Below are 18,939 nucleotides of genomic sequence, written 5' to 3'. Positions count from 1 at the left end.
AGCTTTGAGACAACTGAGATGTGGACTGTGCAAAACGGGCTGCGACTCCATATCAGGAAGATGTCCCTAATAGTAATTTACATAATAGTAATGTGCATTCAGTGTAAATGCATAGAAAAACAACACACATGTTCCAGAATCATGCAGAGACCTTGCTAGATTCTGAACCATGTGTGTTGTTAGTACTGTTTTACTTTGAAATGATGTCGATTTTTTTGAGAGCAGATGCAATTTGTCAGCTGATCAACTCTAAGTGATTGTGTGTTTTTGTTTCTGGGCATCAAGGTGTAGTACATACAGTATATATAGAGTATATACAGTACATAATGCTCCCATGTGTATATAACAGCCTCCTTGAACTGACCCAGCTCAGATTAATTCTGCCTCTCCGTCCTCGAACCTCGGAGCCTGGGCATGTCGACCTGACTCTCAGAAAGTGACTCCACTCCTTGGGGACGGAGTGAAGGTTGATGCTTGAATCTTTAATGTTTACATCAGTATGCCTCCAGTGCCGGGGGAGCAGGTTCTGTATATTCATAGCATCCATAGAGTCCTGTCTGCTTTTCTATGTTTACTTTGCTCACCCTACAGCCCTGTCCTGTGATTGCTGTAGGCCTGGGCTTAGGCTCTGTAATAGAGGGGCAACAAAGAGCTATAATAGTAGTAATCCTATAATAACCTTTACTGGGATACTATACAAATATCACAGCAAAACTATAAGTCCCTATTGGAATATTACAGTTATACCGTAAGAGATAAGGTCATTATAAAGTCACTATTGAATATCAAATACACTGGGAATCAGGGTTGGGGTCAATTAATGAATTAACTCATCAATTCCAATTCAGGTGAGGAATTGGAATTGGAATTTGAAAAAAAAACTACAGGAAACAGAATTGGAATTGAATTGGAAATTTCAGGAATTTTAATTTAATTCTGTGAAATTCCATGTTTTGTTTTGTTTTTTCTTACCACATATCTGAGATTACACATTACAATACTACTGAATATCATAAAATGTTAAAGGTCTCTTTCAGGTGGTATTTAATTCCAATTCTGTTTCCTTAGAGCTGGGTGACATTCCAATTCCAATTCCAACTCCATGATCTGAATTGGAATTTACCAAGCATTCTCAATTCAATTCGTGAATGAACCCCGGTGTCAATATTACAGGGTTTTTTTTTTCTTTAGGGTATGACTGATAACGCTGTGGCGGTATTTAATAAACACTGAGAGGTTATTCGGAGTGGCTGGGGGAAAGAGCAGCATAGCCTATTTGCATCTACGTGTATAATCCCTCGACAGTGTATAAACAGCCCGGCATGCAGCTCACACTGGGCTATAGGTAAGCTCAACCCACCTCTCCAGGGTCACACTTGTTGCGAGCTTGTACAGTAAACACGACACTCTGCTTTAAGTCATTTCAACCGGCTGGGAAGTTTTCGTTTGTATCGTCTTTTTTCGTGGAAAAAACCACAATGCTTTGCCTGACAAATTCAGTGGAGCTTTGACGAATTTGGTGGATCTGGAAGGGACGCGACGACGGAAAGAGTCGCGGCAGACTGAGAGCAACAGGTAGGACACGTTGATCAATGTCAAGTCAGCCACAATAACGATGTGACTTCCGGTTACAAATTTCAAAATAAAACACCTACTGGCGAACTCTTCATCAGGAAATATACACAGTAGTGCAATATTTAGGGCTGGGCAGTATGGACAAAACGAATATCACTGCAATCGTAAGAAATTATAAAGGTATCTGATGCAAAATCACATGTTAAATAATATGCATGGTAATGTCAAGTACAATATAACTAATTTTCAAATGATGTTCCCTAATTTGATTCAGGTCTCATTTTGTGAAATATTTTAATGACTAGCTATTTGATTTGCTTTTTATTAATAATTTGGCAACAACAGAAATGTATTGTAATAACTCAATATCATTATTTCATTACGATATTATTTAATTGTTAGAAGTTGTTTGTTGTTCTATACACTTTAGTAATAATTCCCCCCCCCCCCCCCCCCCCCCCCCCCCACACAATTTCCACTTTTATTTTGAAGGCAAAATCGCCTTTCTTCCGGTCATATTCTAACTTTCTCTGGCTAACTTGACGCAGCTGATATGTTGATGTGGGGAAAGGCTGGAAAGTACAGACAGCGCTATTAAAAAAGGCAAGTGTTATATATGCATAGTTAACTACATTTCAGAGGCAACATGTATACGCAGTCGTGTTTGAGATACAAATTTGTCTAAAATCTAATTAATTATGCACAACCTTGTTTTTTTGGCTGTAACTTTGATAGAGGCTACTGTAGCTCAGCTTCTCAGTCCTACTTTAAGCAACTCAAGTAGCTAGTAGGCCTGCTAATAACCAGTGATGTAGTGGTAAATAAATAAAAATGGCGGGTAAACGACCTCCAGTTGGTGATCATCATAAGGCAATACAACCACCAACAAAAAAAACAACAACATTATATTTTGAGAAAAGCATTCATTTGTCACTTTTCCCTAACCCCATCCCTGTCTTCATATAACTTAAACCAGGTTGATACTATTTACTATGATGTATACTATAAACCAGTGGTTCTCAACGTGGAGTCCAGGGACCACCAGGGGTCCTTAAGGGGGTCCCAGGGGGTCCCAGGCAAATTGATGAATTGTTAAACTTCAGCATTATTTCATTTACAAGAAGTTAACACAATTAGAGAATGTAGAGGAATGATTATTTTGATCTTAGTTTCACTGTTATCTCTCTACCTACAATACAGATAGTCATGGAATTCTGGTGAAAATCATATCTAACAATAAAAATATTCTCAGATTTGGGTCAGAGAGACAAAATCTCATCAAATGAGGGTCCGTGGCTCTGATGTAGACTAAATTAGGGGTCCTTGATATGAAAAAGGTTGAGAATCACTGTTATAAACTATGTGTATTTTCCCCCTCCAATAAATCCCTGCTGATAAAAACACTATACCATACAGTGAACAGTGATTAGGTGTCAACCTTTACCATCAGTTTACCTCATGTAGTGGCATCATGTACTTAAAACTTTCTACTTTTACCAGTTGTTGAATAAACCATGCTACCCCTTTATCAAGCAATATGGCCTTCGGTAATCATAAGATTTGGCGCCTTGTGTAAAACTTATCAACAAAGGCTGTTTTGAGGTGCTTGTATAATGGGCTGATTATTTCAGGAGGTCTCCAGCAGTATTGATAGACTATCTCAGAGTCCAAAGGCTAAGCTTCTGCTGCAGTTTCACTGACTCTTGGCTGTGAAGTGTCGTTAGACCAAATATAATGATAATGTACAAGACAAAAAGAATCCAACGAGAACTGGCACTGACTAAAAAAAATAAATAAAAAATGGACAAAATCCAAAAGCTGCCAACTGATGCAAAAAAAGGGATTTTTACATGAGGTGCAAAAATGACAAAAATAAAGTGCAAAAACTAAAAAGTGCACAACAGAACATTTTGGTTATAGACCATCATCAGTTCCCTTTTTTTTTTCCACTGTTTTGGATTCCTTTCTTATAATTCCTGTTGGATTCATTATGTGTGTGATGTTTGAACACACACACCTGAGAGAAACCTCTAATATCAAAGGACTTTTCCTCACAGCACAGACATCTCTCACTTGCTCTAATAATAATAAGACAAACCCTTCTCCAGCTTCCTAGGCAAACTAGACCTTTTCTTCTACACACCCGATGCAAATTAACCACATCATTTCTTTCGCTGACAAAGCAGCGTGCTTGTATGCTTGCTGGGCGAACCTCCCTTGAGGTGTTCAGCTTGTCAAAGGGTGTATTAAAAGCTGTGGAAGTGCCCTTTAAGGCGAGCACAAAATCACCACGGTGCATGCCGGCCAAACTGATAAGGACACACACCTTATCAAACTGTCAGTGGCTGTAAAAGAAATACTACAGCTCAGAGAATTTATTATGTTTTTATGTCAACACCGCATGCAGAAGTGTAATTCTTAGTTAGTCTATTCATTTGTTTATACTTGCTTGGAGAAGCCATTGGCCTTTACTGTCACTGTTCATGTAGACTCACAGCAGCTTTTCAAATTCAGTGGTTTCCATGTAGGGCCGGGCGATAATTCAATATTATCCTTTATCGTCTTTCAGTGGAATCGCATCGTGATGATATGGTGATTTTGACATATCATATCATGACACATAATTCTGCTGTCTAAACTGATGATGATGAGCAAATTTTATTTTAAAACTCTGACAAAATGAGGTATGGTAGGAATATTATTTGAAAATTTCAGTTTTGTTTGACATCACACCTAACCGTATCATTCGGTTCAATGAGATGAACATGAATTTGATTAGATGACGTGTGATTTTGCATACTTGAGCCATAACGTGATATATATTGCTACTGAAAAAAATCCTTATCATTATCATGATATTGATTTCAACCATATCACCCAACCCTAGTTTCATGTCTCTTTGTCCTGCGCTCATACTCTCTAGTAAACACAAGAGCACCTGTGATGAAGGAGCTGGAAAGCTGAAAGAGAGGGAGAGTGATGGAGAGAGAGAGAGTGATGGAGAGAGAGAGTGATGGGAGGGCGTGTTGATGAACTGACACTTTCAGCAACTTGTACCTATATGCTCTTGATGAGAGAGAGAGGGGAAGGGAGGGGATGGCATCAGACGTATAACACGGGTATAACACATTTTATTAGCCTCAACAGGTTGGGACATGGAGTTAGTCCATGAAAGACAAATTCTAATTCATCTGTATCTTTAAAACACCTTAGCGACACAAGGCCAGAGGGAATGAGAGACTGGAGGCAGAAGTGGTGCGATGGCTCTTTAACAGCAGTCCCAGAGGCTAGCGAGCTTAACGAGATTACAGTTAATTGGATTGGAGGCTGCCTTGTGACAGCGCAAAATGTTTGTCTCCTGAGACAAAGAAGGACGAGGAGGAGAGGGAAGAGACGGAGACGGGGATGAGGCCTACCGATTAACATTCATATCAAGGACAGTTAGTCCAGACCGGGACAGCTCTAAAGAGAGGGAAGGAGCCGCGAGGTCAGTTTCTCTAGTTCCATACTGTCCTTTCTGCTCTAACTTAGATAGAAACATCGCAGGCAAATTTCACTTGTATGACAAGTTGGGTTGTTTACTTGTTTGTGTTGGTAAGCAGTGTAAAACTTGCCATGATGTAGCTTTTGCCATGCATGACACTGTGGGCCATTCATTTACATGTCATACATGTGTAGGGAAAACACCATTTACTGACATGTTGTTGAGACAAATGTAGACCATGAGTTTGCAACATGAAAAGGCGTGTTTACCACAAGCTGACGGTTCTGGTAAAAAATATGCATTATAATTTATATTCAGCAGTGATGGAAAGAGCACCAGAATGTCCTATTCAAGTAGAAGTGTTGTTACTTTGCTGATATTTTACTTAAGTAGAAGTAAAAGTACTCGTGTAAAAATCTACTTAAATAAAAAGTTGCTAATTTAAAATGTACTAAGTTTCTTTTTAGACAAGAGAACATTGTTAGATGTGGTCTTTCCCATGCTAGCCTAAAAGGGTGAGAGGACGGAGTTCAAACTACATTCTTTTAATTGGAAAATTTGGAAGTTACAAAATAAAGTGCACAAAGTAAAGCCATATTTCTCTTCTCTTCTTTGCTGACTGATCATTCACTGCAAATGGCCTCATAATTTGTCAGTTTACAATGGTCCAGTTTCTGTTGCCTATGGAGAATCTACTGCAATGGATGTGATTTAAAATGTGGTGAAGTAGGCTACAATACTTAAGTAAAAACATACATAAGTAAAAGTGAAATTACTGACTATACAAAAAGTACAAGTAGGCTACACAACAAAGCTACTCAATTACAGTAACATGAGTAAATGTAATTAGTTACTTCCACTCTTGTTTATCAGGGTAGAGAAACATTCAGATTCGATTCAGAATTAAATGCAGGACAAATTTCCAGCTTTTTGAGATGGAGTTTCCCTGAGAAGCATGCAAGAGAAACTATGATTATGTTTTTTTCACCCTGGGTTTCTAAATGACTGGGATGGATTCATTGAAACAAACTAGTTTGACAATGTTAGCTTCGGTTAAGCCGGCCCACAAACTTTCCAGCGACCAAAGTGAGAAGTCAGCAACAGTTTTGCAGCCCGGGGAACAGACTGGTAACTAATTGATTTGATAGCATGTAGGGCTGGACTGAATATCGGCATGTGGATTTCTTTGATCTGTCCATTAGTGCTGTTAAGGCTATTCATGCTGCCTCCTGGAAAAGAAAAGGAGTAGACATGGGTTGTATTTCTGTGTGGCCGTGACAAAGAGCAGCATGGCATTATGTGTTATGCATCAAGTGTCAGGGACTCTCTGCTCATTGGAAATTCCCTAATCTATAATTACAATGTATTACAGTAGCACAGATGATAGGATACTGATACACAGTTTAATGTAGTGGGATGACTAAGAGGCTGTTGCAACAAATCACAGGTTTGGGTGTAGCTGAGACAACATTCATTGTTTATTTTTGGATTTTTTGATCATTTGTTTAATGCCGTTTCCAGGAAACCAGATCCGCAGACTATTGCTTAAGCCCAGACGGTGAAACATCTTGCCACGGCCAACACCTTTTCCTCAAACGTTGTCTCACAACATCAGCTGTGTATTTGGTTCATTCTCACACTGACATAATGAGAGTGATTATTCCAGGGCTGTTTGCATCCTTCTCCCTGTGTTTCGTAAGGTTTTCACACTACAAACAAACCTTTTGTGAATGAGGTAACCGAAACGTCATCCAGTGTCAAGTCAAATGCTATGTCAACTAATTGCGGATTTAACTGATTATACCCAAGGACACAATGTGCTGCCGAAAAATGATGTAAGGGCCGTCCCAGCTGTCAGTCAAGGGTCTCAGAGGGCCGCTTCCTCGGCCCACTGAGGTTTATGCAGTGCGATTAAAGATGACTTTGGCTCAGAAGGATGTTAAGATGCGGTTTGTAAATACTCAATTTGGCACATAGGTTTTCATGGGTTGGTTTGGTATTCTCCTATGTCTTTGTACTCAAGGTCTTCACTCCCCACGAGTAAGTAGGACCTGATGAAAGAAGTTTCAGAGTCCAGTTCAGTTCTGTGGAGTATGGCACCAATACTCCAAACCAACCTTTTCCTTTCAAAGAGTGCTTGAGCACGACTGCATGCTCCCCCTTTGAACTTTGTTTCTTGTGATTTGCTCCATTACCGCAAGGCTCCATTTTGCCCTTAAGCCCAGATCTAGGATCAGTGACCCCTCCCTGAATCCTAACCTCAGCCTTAAGGTGAAAAGACCCCACAAACCTTATCTTGACCAATTACAACAGGTCACTCACTTCCCTGCTCCCCTCTGTGATCACAGATCGCAGATCAGATGCAGCCTTTAGAAACAGGAAGAGCCTATTGTTGGAGCAGGTCAGCGGCTCCCATGTGTTGCTTCTGGCCAATTAGAGATAATGCATAGGAAACTCTGCAGGCAGGAGCCTATTTCCATCAACACCTGTAATTATACTAGGCAGGTGGTAACTGCTTCCCCTTTCCCAGAGGAGAATATGGCGTGGGGCTGGTGTGTGTGTGTTTGTGTGTGTGTGTGTGTGTGTGTGTGTGAGAGAGAGAGAGAGAGAGAGAGAGAGAGAGAGAATGAATATGTGCAAGTGAGAAGAAGAAATATACCAAAGATGTAGAATACCAGCAACAGATATGGTGTTTTGCAAAGCTCATGCCGCCACATGAGAAAGCTAAAAAGTATTTAAAGGACAATACAGGTGGGTTTTTTTTTTTTAAGTTTGTGCCAATCTAGGTTGTCCCTCTGCTTTGCATGTCTGCACACAGTCAGCATAGTTGGGGATATCAGAGCTCTTTATTTCCTCCAGAAGAAGTCATTTGCTGCCATTCACTCCTGTAAAATACAAGAAAAACAACTTTCAACAGACTTGTAAAACTGTCTGAGTGAGATAAGCCATACCTGAAATGAAGCCTTAATTTGGTTATGTCAGAGTTTCCATTTTGTTATTATTTCATTGTGCCAGAGTTGACTGTTTCCATATCAGTGTACACATTACATTACATCACACTCTGTCAGTCACCTGACAGCCACAGGAAGAAATGGAAATCTCCACCTCAAAACAAACTTTATTATCACATCCATGTCTTTTTATTTGCAGGGCAGTTAATTTCAAGCTAGGTTTGACTCTGTAAAGTTTGTTTAAAAAACGAGTAAAGGTTAAAAAAAATCGTACTTTATATGACATGAATGGTGGAATGTAAACTATAGACATAGAAGTAAATTTGTGTGTAACTCTACATGACACCAGTGTTCTCCTTTCAGCGTGTGGATGAGCATGCAGCCTCTGAGCTCCAGGCTGCACCTCGCTTCAGCCATCTGCACAACCTCTGAAGTGCTCTGTTCCTGTGTAGATGTCTGGGCGAGAGCAGACACTGACCCCATTTACACCACCGAGAAAAAAAACCACAAAAAAAAACGCTGCCTTTTCACATCTGGCTTCCCAGAGACTTAGCGCCGCTTGTCCTGCCGAAGAGAGAGTTCTCATGCAGTGTAAACAGGCAGAATCAGGCTTTGAATGTAGCTCCAGTCCACCGTGTTGACTCTGAAGCCAGAGTCCACTTGTTTGCCCCGTAAACTTTTTTGACTCTTTGAAGCCAAATGTGGGGGGGGGGGAAAGCCCCCCACATATTTATTTTTTACAAGTGTACATAAAGGTCCCATGGAGAGGTGCGTGCTGTTGACCCACACTGTGTGTTTGTGTGTTCAGGGCCCGGACCATGACTGAGCAGCAGGAGCAGAGCGAGGAGACGGGCCTGCTCGCTACGCAGGACCTGGACCCCTCCAAGGACGACGACACGCACGGCCACTTCAGGCAAGTCTCACACACACACGCACACACACACACACACGTCTGTCTAGGCTCTTTCTTTCGCACTCTCTCTCGAGCACACACACCATCTGTATCCTGTGCGCGGTCATGGGTTAGAGCCCCAGGAGATTTATTTACACAGCATTTATTTTGAGCTTTTATTTCAGCTGTATTTGATGTCAAACAATGGTCACACATACGCACACACACACACCCAGACACATGCACACAAAGAGGCTGCAAACCGATATATTTAACTTCTAAAAAGGACGTTTTATTTAATATACTGGGTAGGGCATAACTGTGTATGGAAAATTTAAATCGGTGTAGTTTTACAGAATGGTGAGAGGCTCTAATCCATCATAATGTATTTTGTCTGTGTGTGTGTAAACATGTGCATGGGGCTGGGAGTGAGAAAGACTATATGTGTGTGTGTGTGTGTGTGTGTGTGTGTTATATAACAGGGATTCGAGGCGGGGGCATTGTAATCCTGGGGAATCTGTTCTGGGATGGATTTAGCAGTGAAGCATGGTGTGTGTTGGTAGTCTCAGTGAATGGGAGGGCTCTGACCGCTTTATGTACACGTCAGTCCTCAACCTACACTGCTCAGTAAGTAGAATGTGTTTCAACTAAGATCTAATTTGTTCCCAGCACCTAAATACACTTCCATTGGTGCATGCAGTATTCTAACATGCATGTCATCCATCTTCTGGCAGAAGGAAGCACCACACTTTATGTTTTTTTGAGTACAGAGTGTGTAAACTAAAGGAATAGTTCACCCCAGTCATTATCTACTGACCCCCATGTCAGTCAAAACACCAGTGAAGATCATTCCATTAAACACACAGCAAGTTCAGCCCACTGCAGTTTTCTTGTTACAGCTCCAAAAAAGCATAAAATATTCATTACATTTCTCCAGACAGCTCATGCAGCATAATAAAAGTGTTTTGTTGCCCAACGATTGTACTGCAGGCCCAAAAGTCCAATATTTCCCTCATTATTTCCTATATTTTCCTCACTCACAATGCTTTGACAATAACAATGCACCCTACAGTAGGAAGTGTGAACAGAGTAGTATCAGTGGGGAAAATATTGGAGATAATGAGGTAAATATGGGACTTTAAGACCCATAGTGTCCCATCGTTTGGCTACAAAACACTTGGATTAGGCTGCATGAGCTGTTTGGAGTAATTTAATGGACAGTTAATGCTTTTTTGGAGCTGTAAAAGAAGGCTCCGTTAACTTAGTTTGGGAAAGGGCTGAGATGGAACTGTGGGGGATAAATCGCTGTATTTGGTAGTCTTACAAACTTCAATGGAGTTTCAACCAACATGGGGGTGACTAGATGATGAGAATTTTCATTTTGGGGTGAATTATTCATTTGAGAAGTTGCATTATAAATAAGAACAGCAACCTGTTTCTGGCAGAGGGAAAGGTAATCAATCTTTTAGCTGGATAGTTTGATTTGAGAGTCATGAGACAATTTGACAATCCCCTATAATTCCCTCGTCACGCTTCCCTTTCCCCATAGCTACCTTGAGGCCAAACGAACACATAGCAAACCTATCCGCCTATCTCTGCGCTCTCAGTCCCATTTCCTTTTTCTCCAACTAAATTATTGACTGGGAGTCCGCTGCTATGCTCGCCACCGATGGGAGGTGTTCGCTGTCTAATTTAGGATTCCATTTAGGAGTCTTTCAGCTTGTAATTAGCTCCACTATTCAGCCTCACAGCCAAGGGCACTGAGATACACGGACAAATACGCATGCGTGTACACACACATACACACACACACACACACACACAGCAGGCCCAGTAACATTTTCGTTTTCTCAGAGGGGTATAAGCTGTCCAAACCACAGCTTGTAAAATGATGGTAAGGGCAGGGAGTTTTTCTTTTTCAGTTTAGATTTTGGGGTATTTATGTCTTATTGGGCAGTACAGTTGAGAGCGACTGGGCAGGAAAAACAGCGGAGAGAGAGGATGAGGTGAAGACATGAGTCAGAGCTCATGTGCAGGACTCAAACACTGTCACAAGTTCATGACATGCTCCTTCGTCCGCTGTCATGTGAAAACCTTGCAACTCCAATTTTGGTGATTGACACAACATAAGCTGTCATCCCTGCTGGTGTAAAGATCATAACTCTAATCGTATTTCTAAGTTTGGTGATTTTGTTGTTTTCAAGTCAGTTGGAGCACTACATGGTTCCTCTATGGGTTGAGAAAATTCTCCGCCCTCTTGGGTTTATAAAACCCTTTCAAAAACCCATCGGATCATGTCAGAGATGCGTTTTCATCAAGCTAAAAACAAATCTGATTCTCTCACTTCCTTAAAAGTTATTTTGGCTGCACAAGGTTTTCACCCGACAGAGATGACATGATATCTTAGACCAGTGGTTCTCAACATGGGGTCCGGGGACCACCAGGGGTCCTTGAGGGGGTTCCAGGGGGTCCCCAGAAAATTCATAAAGTGTTAAACTTCACCATTATTCCATTTACAAGAAGTTAACACAATTAGAGAATGTAGAAGAATGACTGTTTTGATCATAGTTTCTCTGTTATCTCTCTACCTACAATACAGATAGTCATGGAATTCTGGACAAAATCATATCTAACAATAAAAATATTCTCAGATTTGGGTCCGGGAGACAAAATCTCATCAAATGGGGGGTCTGTGGCTCTAATGTGGATTAAATTAGGGATCCCTGATATGAAAAAGGTTGAGAATCACTGTCTTAGACAGCTGCTTGTCAGTGTCCAATTTGTCATTTCAGTGTGCCTCCGCCAGTTTGTGCCCTTTTTAAAGGATGCTTCACATAGACACATATTTGCAGGGCGGTCGCGGCACTCCAAACGCTGTAACAGTAATTGCCTGTAGCGGTTTGCCTTCCTCACTCACCTAGATGTAAGCAGTATTGATTAAGACCTGGATCTTGTGTAGCAGAGAGACAGATGGAGAGCGAGAGAAGAAGACTAGAGAGTCAGTTAGTCCCCACAGAGCTGCCTGTGTTTTTAATAATCACTCTCTTCTCTCCACCTGGGAGTGCAGAGCCGCCGCGGAGCCTATTTATAGGCAACATCCAACAGGCAGGAAGAGCAGCACACACAGACAAGCAGCCTCATTGTTCATAACACACTCGCAAGGTAACAGCATGTCTTTTCTAGGGTTATGATTGTATGACTGAGATAGCGAAGAATTTGCACATCCAGGACAAGCTACTTCAAACATTCAAATGTAGGAAATGTAAAACAGAGGCTATTTTTCGACACATCTTTGACACATTCCTCCTCCTTTCTGTTTTGGCCCGAATGACCTGTACTTCAGTTGGGTTATGGATTATTTATTTGCCATTCTGTGCGATGAACTCACCTGCACCGCATTCAAATTGTTTTTTTGTTTTTTTCCAATACAATTTTATTGAATTTTAATACAATTACATTGACAGTAGAATCCCCATCGCCCTTTCCCTCCCTCCCTTAGCCTATAGAACATCACCCCCCACCAACCCCAAACAATCCTTGGGTCTACATTGAAAATAATGTTATTAATAATAATAATAATAATAAACCAAACTAAATTCAAGTAGCTTACAGGGCATACATAGGACCAAATAGCCATTGGTAAAATGGACTAGTATTAATATAACAATTACAGAATGATAGATAAGAGATGTGAAAATAAAGAGATAAGTCAAAACTCATACACAGGCTACTTCTTAAGTTGCATACAATCAACATTTAGGACACATACATATGCCACGGATCTTATATGACTTAATAGATGTGCAAAAAAGCCAATATGGGAACAACAAACTAGCGGTAAGTAAACAAAATGACAAGGTGCATTCAATTTGTTGAGCAATTCTGTACTTTAAACTTATAGGACATGCTTTCCACAAGCCCTTTGTGCTTCATGGCCACTAGATGTGAAGATACCCAGCAAAAAGAACAGAATAGGCAGAATATTTTGCTATCGGAGGAATAGAAGATTTGCTGATGCTTCACTCTTATCTTGTATGAATTCACTTTACAGAATAAAGCCACTGGTGTTTATGTCTTCCTTTTTAATGCTACACCTTTACTGTATTGAGGCTTATTTTGCGGACTATTAGTTGCAGAGATATAGCTCTCTAGCTCTTTGACGTTGCTGCAGGGAAGCGGCCGGTTAGCCATCTGGCAGTGGGGAGAAAAAAAAAGCATGAAAACAGCACAAGGTGGATTTTGTCACTGCTGCTTAGCTGGCTGTTTTGAAGATGATACATAATGTAAAGTGGGTGACGTATCCCTTTAAGTGTCTTTAACGCTTCCACCAGAGCCAGGAGAGCTGGCAGCGCTGCTCCTGTCACAGCTGTGCTGCTCTGCTGTAAACAACAGCCTCATCCTGCACTCTCTCTCTCTCTCTGTCTCACACACACACACACACACACACACACACACACACGCACAGCAGGATGTCACAGCATCTGTCAACCCCTCAACCCTCTGACACTTAACCCTGCTTGGCTCTTTTTTCAGCCTGAGTTGTGAATCTCTCTCTCTCTCTCTCTCTCTCTCTCTCTCTCTCCCCCTTTCTCTCTCTCTCTCTCTCTCTCTCTCTCTCTCTCACCCTCATCCTTCCACTTTTTTGTAACATCCCTCCCTTTACTTATCAGTAATGTTAAAAACTATCGCCTTCTCAGCTGTAACACGTCACAATTGGACATATAGGGCTGGGCAATAATTGAACATTATCAGTTATCATCTTTTAATAGAATCATATCATATTGAAATAATGAGTCATTCTATTTTCTAAATGAATGATAAAAAGCAAATACAATACAATAAAAATAATAAATGTGTTGGACCAGGAGAAGGACGAGTCACACTCAGCAGGAAAGGCAGAGTCCGGGTTGCTTGGAGACCCGGGACACGCCGTCTTCTCCCCCTGAGGAGAGCCTTTAAACAGAACAGTCCCATAGATGATGCTGTGACGCTGCATTTGCATCACTCTAACATTGTTGTGAAACTGAAAAAAAGGGAAGTGAGTAAGGGGTATTTTAGCATAATGGCACCTTGCTGTATGAAGGACACTCTCCTAGCTGAATACAAATGTGGTGCTGTTGATGTTGGAGTCTCCCTGCTGAATCACAAACAATTTCTTTTTTTGCATCTTGAGAAAGTATTGTGAAAAGGATCCGTTGGTATCTGGGAAACTCAAAAGAACTGCCTTACTGTACTTTATTTATTGACCGTCGTCATGTGGGAATTGGTTAACGGTGCATTGTGTTTGCACTGGTTTCAAAGCCCCAACACACCTGAATTATACTGAATATTCTGCTTCAACACAGCTATAAAGCTCCTAGGTCATTATTGAGGACATCCCGCCTGCGTTTGAGCGGTGTATTTGAAGGATAATACCGGCGTTTTTGTCAATTGTCTAGCTTCCCCCTCTCTTTTACATTATTCCTGCTGGTTTCTGCACACTGTCAGCATAATTGGAGATATCAGGACTCGTTTTCCTCCTTTCAGAAGAAGCCATTTACTGCCATTCTGCCTGTACAGAATGAAAAACAACTTCCACAATTTTACTTTTTTTTTTTTTGCCCTAGCTGTTTTCTGTGTTATTTCATTTTGCCGAGTGGAGTGTTTTCATATGAACGTGCGCATTACGATACACTCTGCTCTGCTCACTGTCAGTCGACTGACACCCACAGGAAGAAATGGACGTCTCCGCCAGAAAATAATTCCTCAAAACCATGTCACCTTCCAAACCTTATTGTCATCTCCATCTTTTTATTTGTTGCGTCTTTGTTCGCCGGGGCAGCAGTTCATTTCAAGCTAGGTTTTACACCATCAAGGTTGTATGTTCACTATGCCGAAAAACGAGTAAATGTTAAAAAAATCTAATTACATATGGCATGCATTGCAAAATAATTGGGGGGAATTTAAACTACATATAGAAGTAAAAGGGCTATAACTCTAAATGACACTGGTATTCTCCTTTAAGTGCTGGTTATACTGTATTTTATCTGCTGGGAGATTCTGTCTGCATTAGCAGTAGATATGAGAATCATGCTGTGACATCTGCCGCAGTGTTCCGGCTATTCCTCCTGAGGCTCGCTTGGTGCCAGTGATGTAAGTGTGTGTGTGTGTGTGTGTGTGTGTGTGTGAATGCATGCATGTGTACTAGGAGTGCATATGTGTGTGTGTGTGTGTTCTGACTATAAAAAGAACAAGATGGATTATCTCCTGCCATGGTTAGTATTCGTGTTTTTTGTGAAAGCCTGCATCTACAGAACCTACAGTTACGCACTCAGTGATGCTTAACTCGTCATGTGGAAGCTTTGACCTAGTCATGATTTTCACAAACGTTGCAGTCATAAATGCACAGAGACACTCTCACACACTGACACACACACACACTCACAAGCATACCACCATTTGTCATGCTGCCAAGGACAGTTTATGCCTTCCTCAGGCCAGATGAAGGCATAAAGCCACCTTCAGACGTGCCTGTATTACTATGTTACAGTCTGTTTCCCTTATATATAGCAATTGCATTTTTACAGTAGAGTAAATACTTGTACTCAGCAGTGTAGTGTAGATGCATGGCATAGTTTACATAGTTTCATCATTTTTTAGTGGTAAACTGAATTTCTGGACAATGTTGTATCTTTGCAGTAGCTCTTGCTGTCCTGCTGGGTCTTCTAACAGTATAATAACAATAACTCAACTCTAAACATGCTTTTCTTTTCACCCCAGGTTTCACCTGATTGAGGACTTGTCCTATGAAGATGTGAAAAAATGCTACCGGGGCTCGGTGAGTCTCGTCCCTCTGTCCTTCCTAATTGTTACTGTGTCTGGGATTGGAGCAAGCCCAGCCCGTCCCGTCCCTGCAGCTGCAGCTATATTCATGTTTACCTTAAGACTCAATCCATAATTGCAGTGGCGCTCCCTGTTAAAACACTGCTTTTCCACCAAGGGATATGTTTATTTTGTGATTCTTTGGCTTGAAGACATTTCTTTCACTTTCAGACTGAGTATTTGACAAGGGCAGAAGTCTACATCAGTCTTACATGTATTTTAAACAGACCTGTGTTTCATCATGACTGGTTACAAAAGTAGACAAAACTTCATATGACAAAATCTTCAATAATTTATGTGTACATATTACATTTTTTTAGGAAATCACTTGTGATTTCTTGCTAGCAAAGAACACCAAATAATGCTAGCAAAAACCACACCTGCTGCTGTTACAAATATGTTAAAAATAACCAAATGTTCTGCCTATCCCCAATGTTTCATTTGCTCCCATATGAGATTTCTCAAGCTCAACTATCTGTAAAATTTAAGAGAATCCTTTCATTAGACTGGCAAGTTACAAAGCAGCAGGGAGGGGAAATAATGACTTATTTCATCAGAAAAGCTCAGAGCGGCTACATCACTGCCTTTCATTATGATCACATTTCATTTTCTCATGATGTATTTGGAGAAAATGGGTTATCCTCCTATCTGTGCACAGCAAAATCATCAGTGTTATAATCAACACTATGCCTAAGTGTTTATATAAGTCCACACCAGTCGGTTAATTTAACACTTTGTAGAACCATATCAGCTCTGTGATTAGACAAACAAGTCTCCAATCAACATCTGTCAGCTTAAAATATTTGTCACTGAAAAATCAACACTTAGGAACATTGGAAAATTTACCATGTGGGCTTTACTGCTTTTTTCACCTGCAGTCACTTTATACTGGGGTGAAGGCAGACATACACTCTAAGTGCTGAAAAAAAATCAAAATGTTCTCTCCAGACAAACAACCTTGGGCCTGAAACATCATCAACAATAAAAGGTTTGTTAGAATAATTGTAATCTCTATTCTATTCCATCTTTATTTAATTCTCTGCTAACAAAATGCCTCATTCTGAAAACTGGAACTTGTTTCCATTTGATACATTTTCCAGTTGGCTTACATCACCTCATTTTAAAAACATATTCCACTCAATTGCAACCTAGTTCATCTTTGACAGTAAAGGGTTTGCTCCAGTCCTGGCCAAAGTCCTCCAGACTTTACAGATGAAGACCTCAGCCTTGATATGTGCCACATAGAGGTGTGACCAAGTCTACTTTGATCGAGTCCCAAGTCAGTCTCAAGTCTTGAGGCACAAGTCTCAAGTCAAGTCCCGAGTCTAAATGTGGATTACCAAGTGAAGTCCAAGTGAAGTCCATGTCATTAATGTCAAGTCTCAAGTCTAAATGTAGATCACCAAGTCAAGTCAGAACAAATCAGAGAAATCTAAATATCTGGGACTTTTCAATGTAATATGGTTTTAAGAGGATAAAAACTTAAGTAAGAGCATCATGAGTTTGATTTCTATAATCAGTTTCAGCTTCACTAAATTCCATTCCATTCATTCCATACAAATTCAGAAAACAGAATTTAAATTCAGTCGTCTGGTGGAACAAATCTCATCACTTTCAATCTGAGTCATTTACACAAACACAAGATCTTTTGTCGAGACTTTAGAAACCTTTTCAAGTCATCAAAGTACAAGTCAGAGTTGAGTCCCAAGTCACCAGAACCCAAGTCAAGTCTCAAGTCTTCTCTTCATGCATCAAGTCAAGTCTCAAGCAATTCAAACTGTGACTCAAATCCCCACCTCTAGTGCCACACATCCTCACCCACTTCCTCAGTAAGCGATGATTAGACTCCATCATAAACATCTAACACTATCACACCTACGAAGTCATTTAGCGAATAATTTTACAATAGCCTAACAAGGTTAACCATTAACTCTGAACCGCCTCTCTCCCGGCCCTCAGGAATACTGTAACCTACTGTGCTGTTACGACTGTAAGCAACGTATTCCTGAGGACAGGAGCTGCTCCAGCACGAGATATTAATAGAACGACAGAGACAGGAGATGCAGACAAGGGATTTTCACAATTCACACCGAGGCAAACTGAGCCGAGTTGAACGAAAAATAGAGGAGAGAGCGAGAGAGAGAGAGAGAGAGAGAAAATCTGGTGACAGAGACAGACTTAGAAGAGAGTTTGAGCTGCGAGAGAGGAGAGTCGGGGGAATGAATGAGGCTTCTTATGTGTTCGGGGAGCGTGCCGAGGGAAACGTCTGACTTTCTCTGAACAGGGAGAGGACTTCAGGTGTCACAGACCGCCGCCAACAGCTAGGAGACAGATAGAGAAGAGAAACGGGGAGAAAAGATGAGAAAGAAGGAGGGGGAGAGAGAGAGAGAGGCAGAGAGAGCACCAGGACTTCAAGTGAGAGTAGGTACGAGTGGGAGAGAAAGCGTATGTAATGTGTGTGTGTTTTTCAGCCCAGTATCATGAAGGGCAGTGTGTGTGTGTGTGTGCGTGAAGGAGAGACGGAGAGAGAGGGAGAGAGAGAGAGAGAGAGAGAGAGAGAGAGGGAGGGTGTCAGCTGAGGTAGAGTCACTAGATGTTTCTGTTTGAGAGAAAGAGGAGCTTTTAGTCTCTGAGAAAGTGGCTGTAAACTGAGGCGTCGGTGCAGTAGGTGTAGGTGTGTGTGTGTGTGTGTATGTGTGTGTGTGTATAGTATAGTGTAGTATAGTATAGTATGTGTTTAAGTATATAGACTAGAGCTAGTTGCGCGGAGGCAGTCCTGCCCGCCGTACTGACCGGCACCAGGGGAACAGTGTGTGTCTTGCAGCGGGGTGCTCCAGGCCTTGGATGTGCGCGAGTGTGTGTGTGTGTACGGCGCCAACGTGCTGAGCCTGGTGCAGAGCGCGCGTCCGCTGAGGGAGAGGGTGGTGTCCGCGGCGAGCGGAGCCGGAGGCGCCGGTGCTGCCGGTGGTGCCGGTGCCGGTGCTGTGCGGGCAGGCCGCTCAGCCAAGGAGCTGCTCATGACTCTGCCCTGTCCCTCTGCACAGACTGTCAGCAAGTACAACTCCCAGTACCACAAACTCTTCCAGTGCGTGCCCAAGGATGAGATCCTCATGAAAGGTAATGATTTCCCCAGTATTGTGGTGCAGCATCCCAGTGTTTTTTTAAATCAACTTGTT

At 41.5% G+C, this 18,939-nt stretch overlaps 1 protein-coding gene across 1 annotated transcript in view; it reads left to right on the top strand.

Annotated features, from left to right (window-relative positions):
- The window catches only part of gramd2aa (GRAM domain containing 2Aa), a 29,590-nt gene that overhangs the window by 431 nt on the left and 10,220 nt on the right, over positions 1-18,939 (top strand). Inside the window, exons 2-5 of the mRNA XM_078283921.1 lie at positions 1,440-1,575; positions 8,819-8,923; positions 15,662-15,719; positions 18,808-18,880. Of these exons, the coding sequence (XP_078140047.1) occupies positions 1,440-1,575; positions 8,819-8,923; positions 15,662-15,719; positions 18,808-18,880 (372 nt within the window). The remainder of the gene's footprint in view (positions 1-1,439; positions 1,576-8,818; positions 8,924-15,661; positions 15,720-18,807; positions 18,881-18,939) is intronic.

Source organism: Centroberyx gerrardi, chromosome 1 (genome assembly GCF_048128805.1).
Source record: "Centroberyx gerrardi isolate f3 chromosome 1, fCenGer3.hap1.cur.20231027, whole genome shotgun sequence".
Taxonomy (NCBI): Eukaryota; Metazoa; Chordata; class Actinopteri; order Beryciformes; family Berycidae; genus Centroberyx; species Centroberyx gerrardi.
This window is presented reverse-complemented; position numbering and strand designations above follow the sequence as displayed.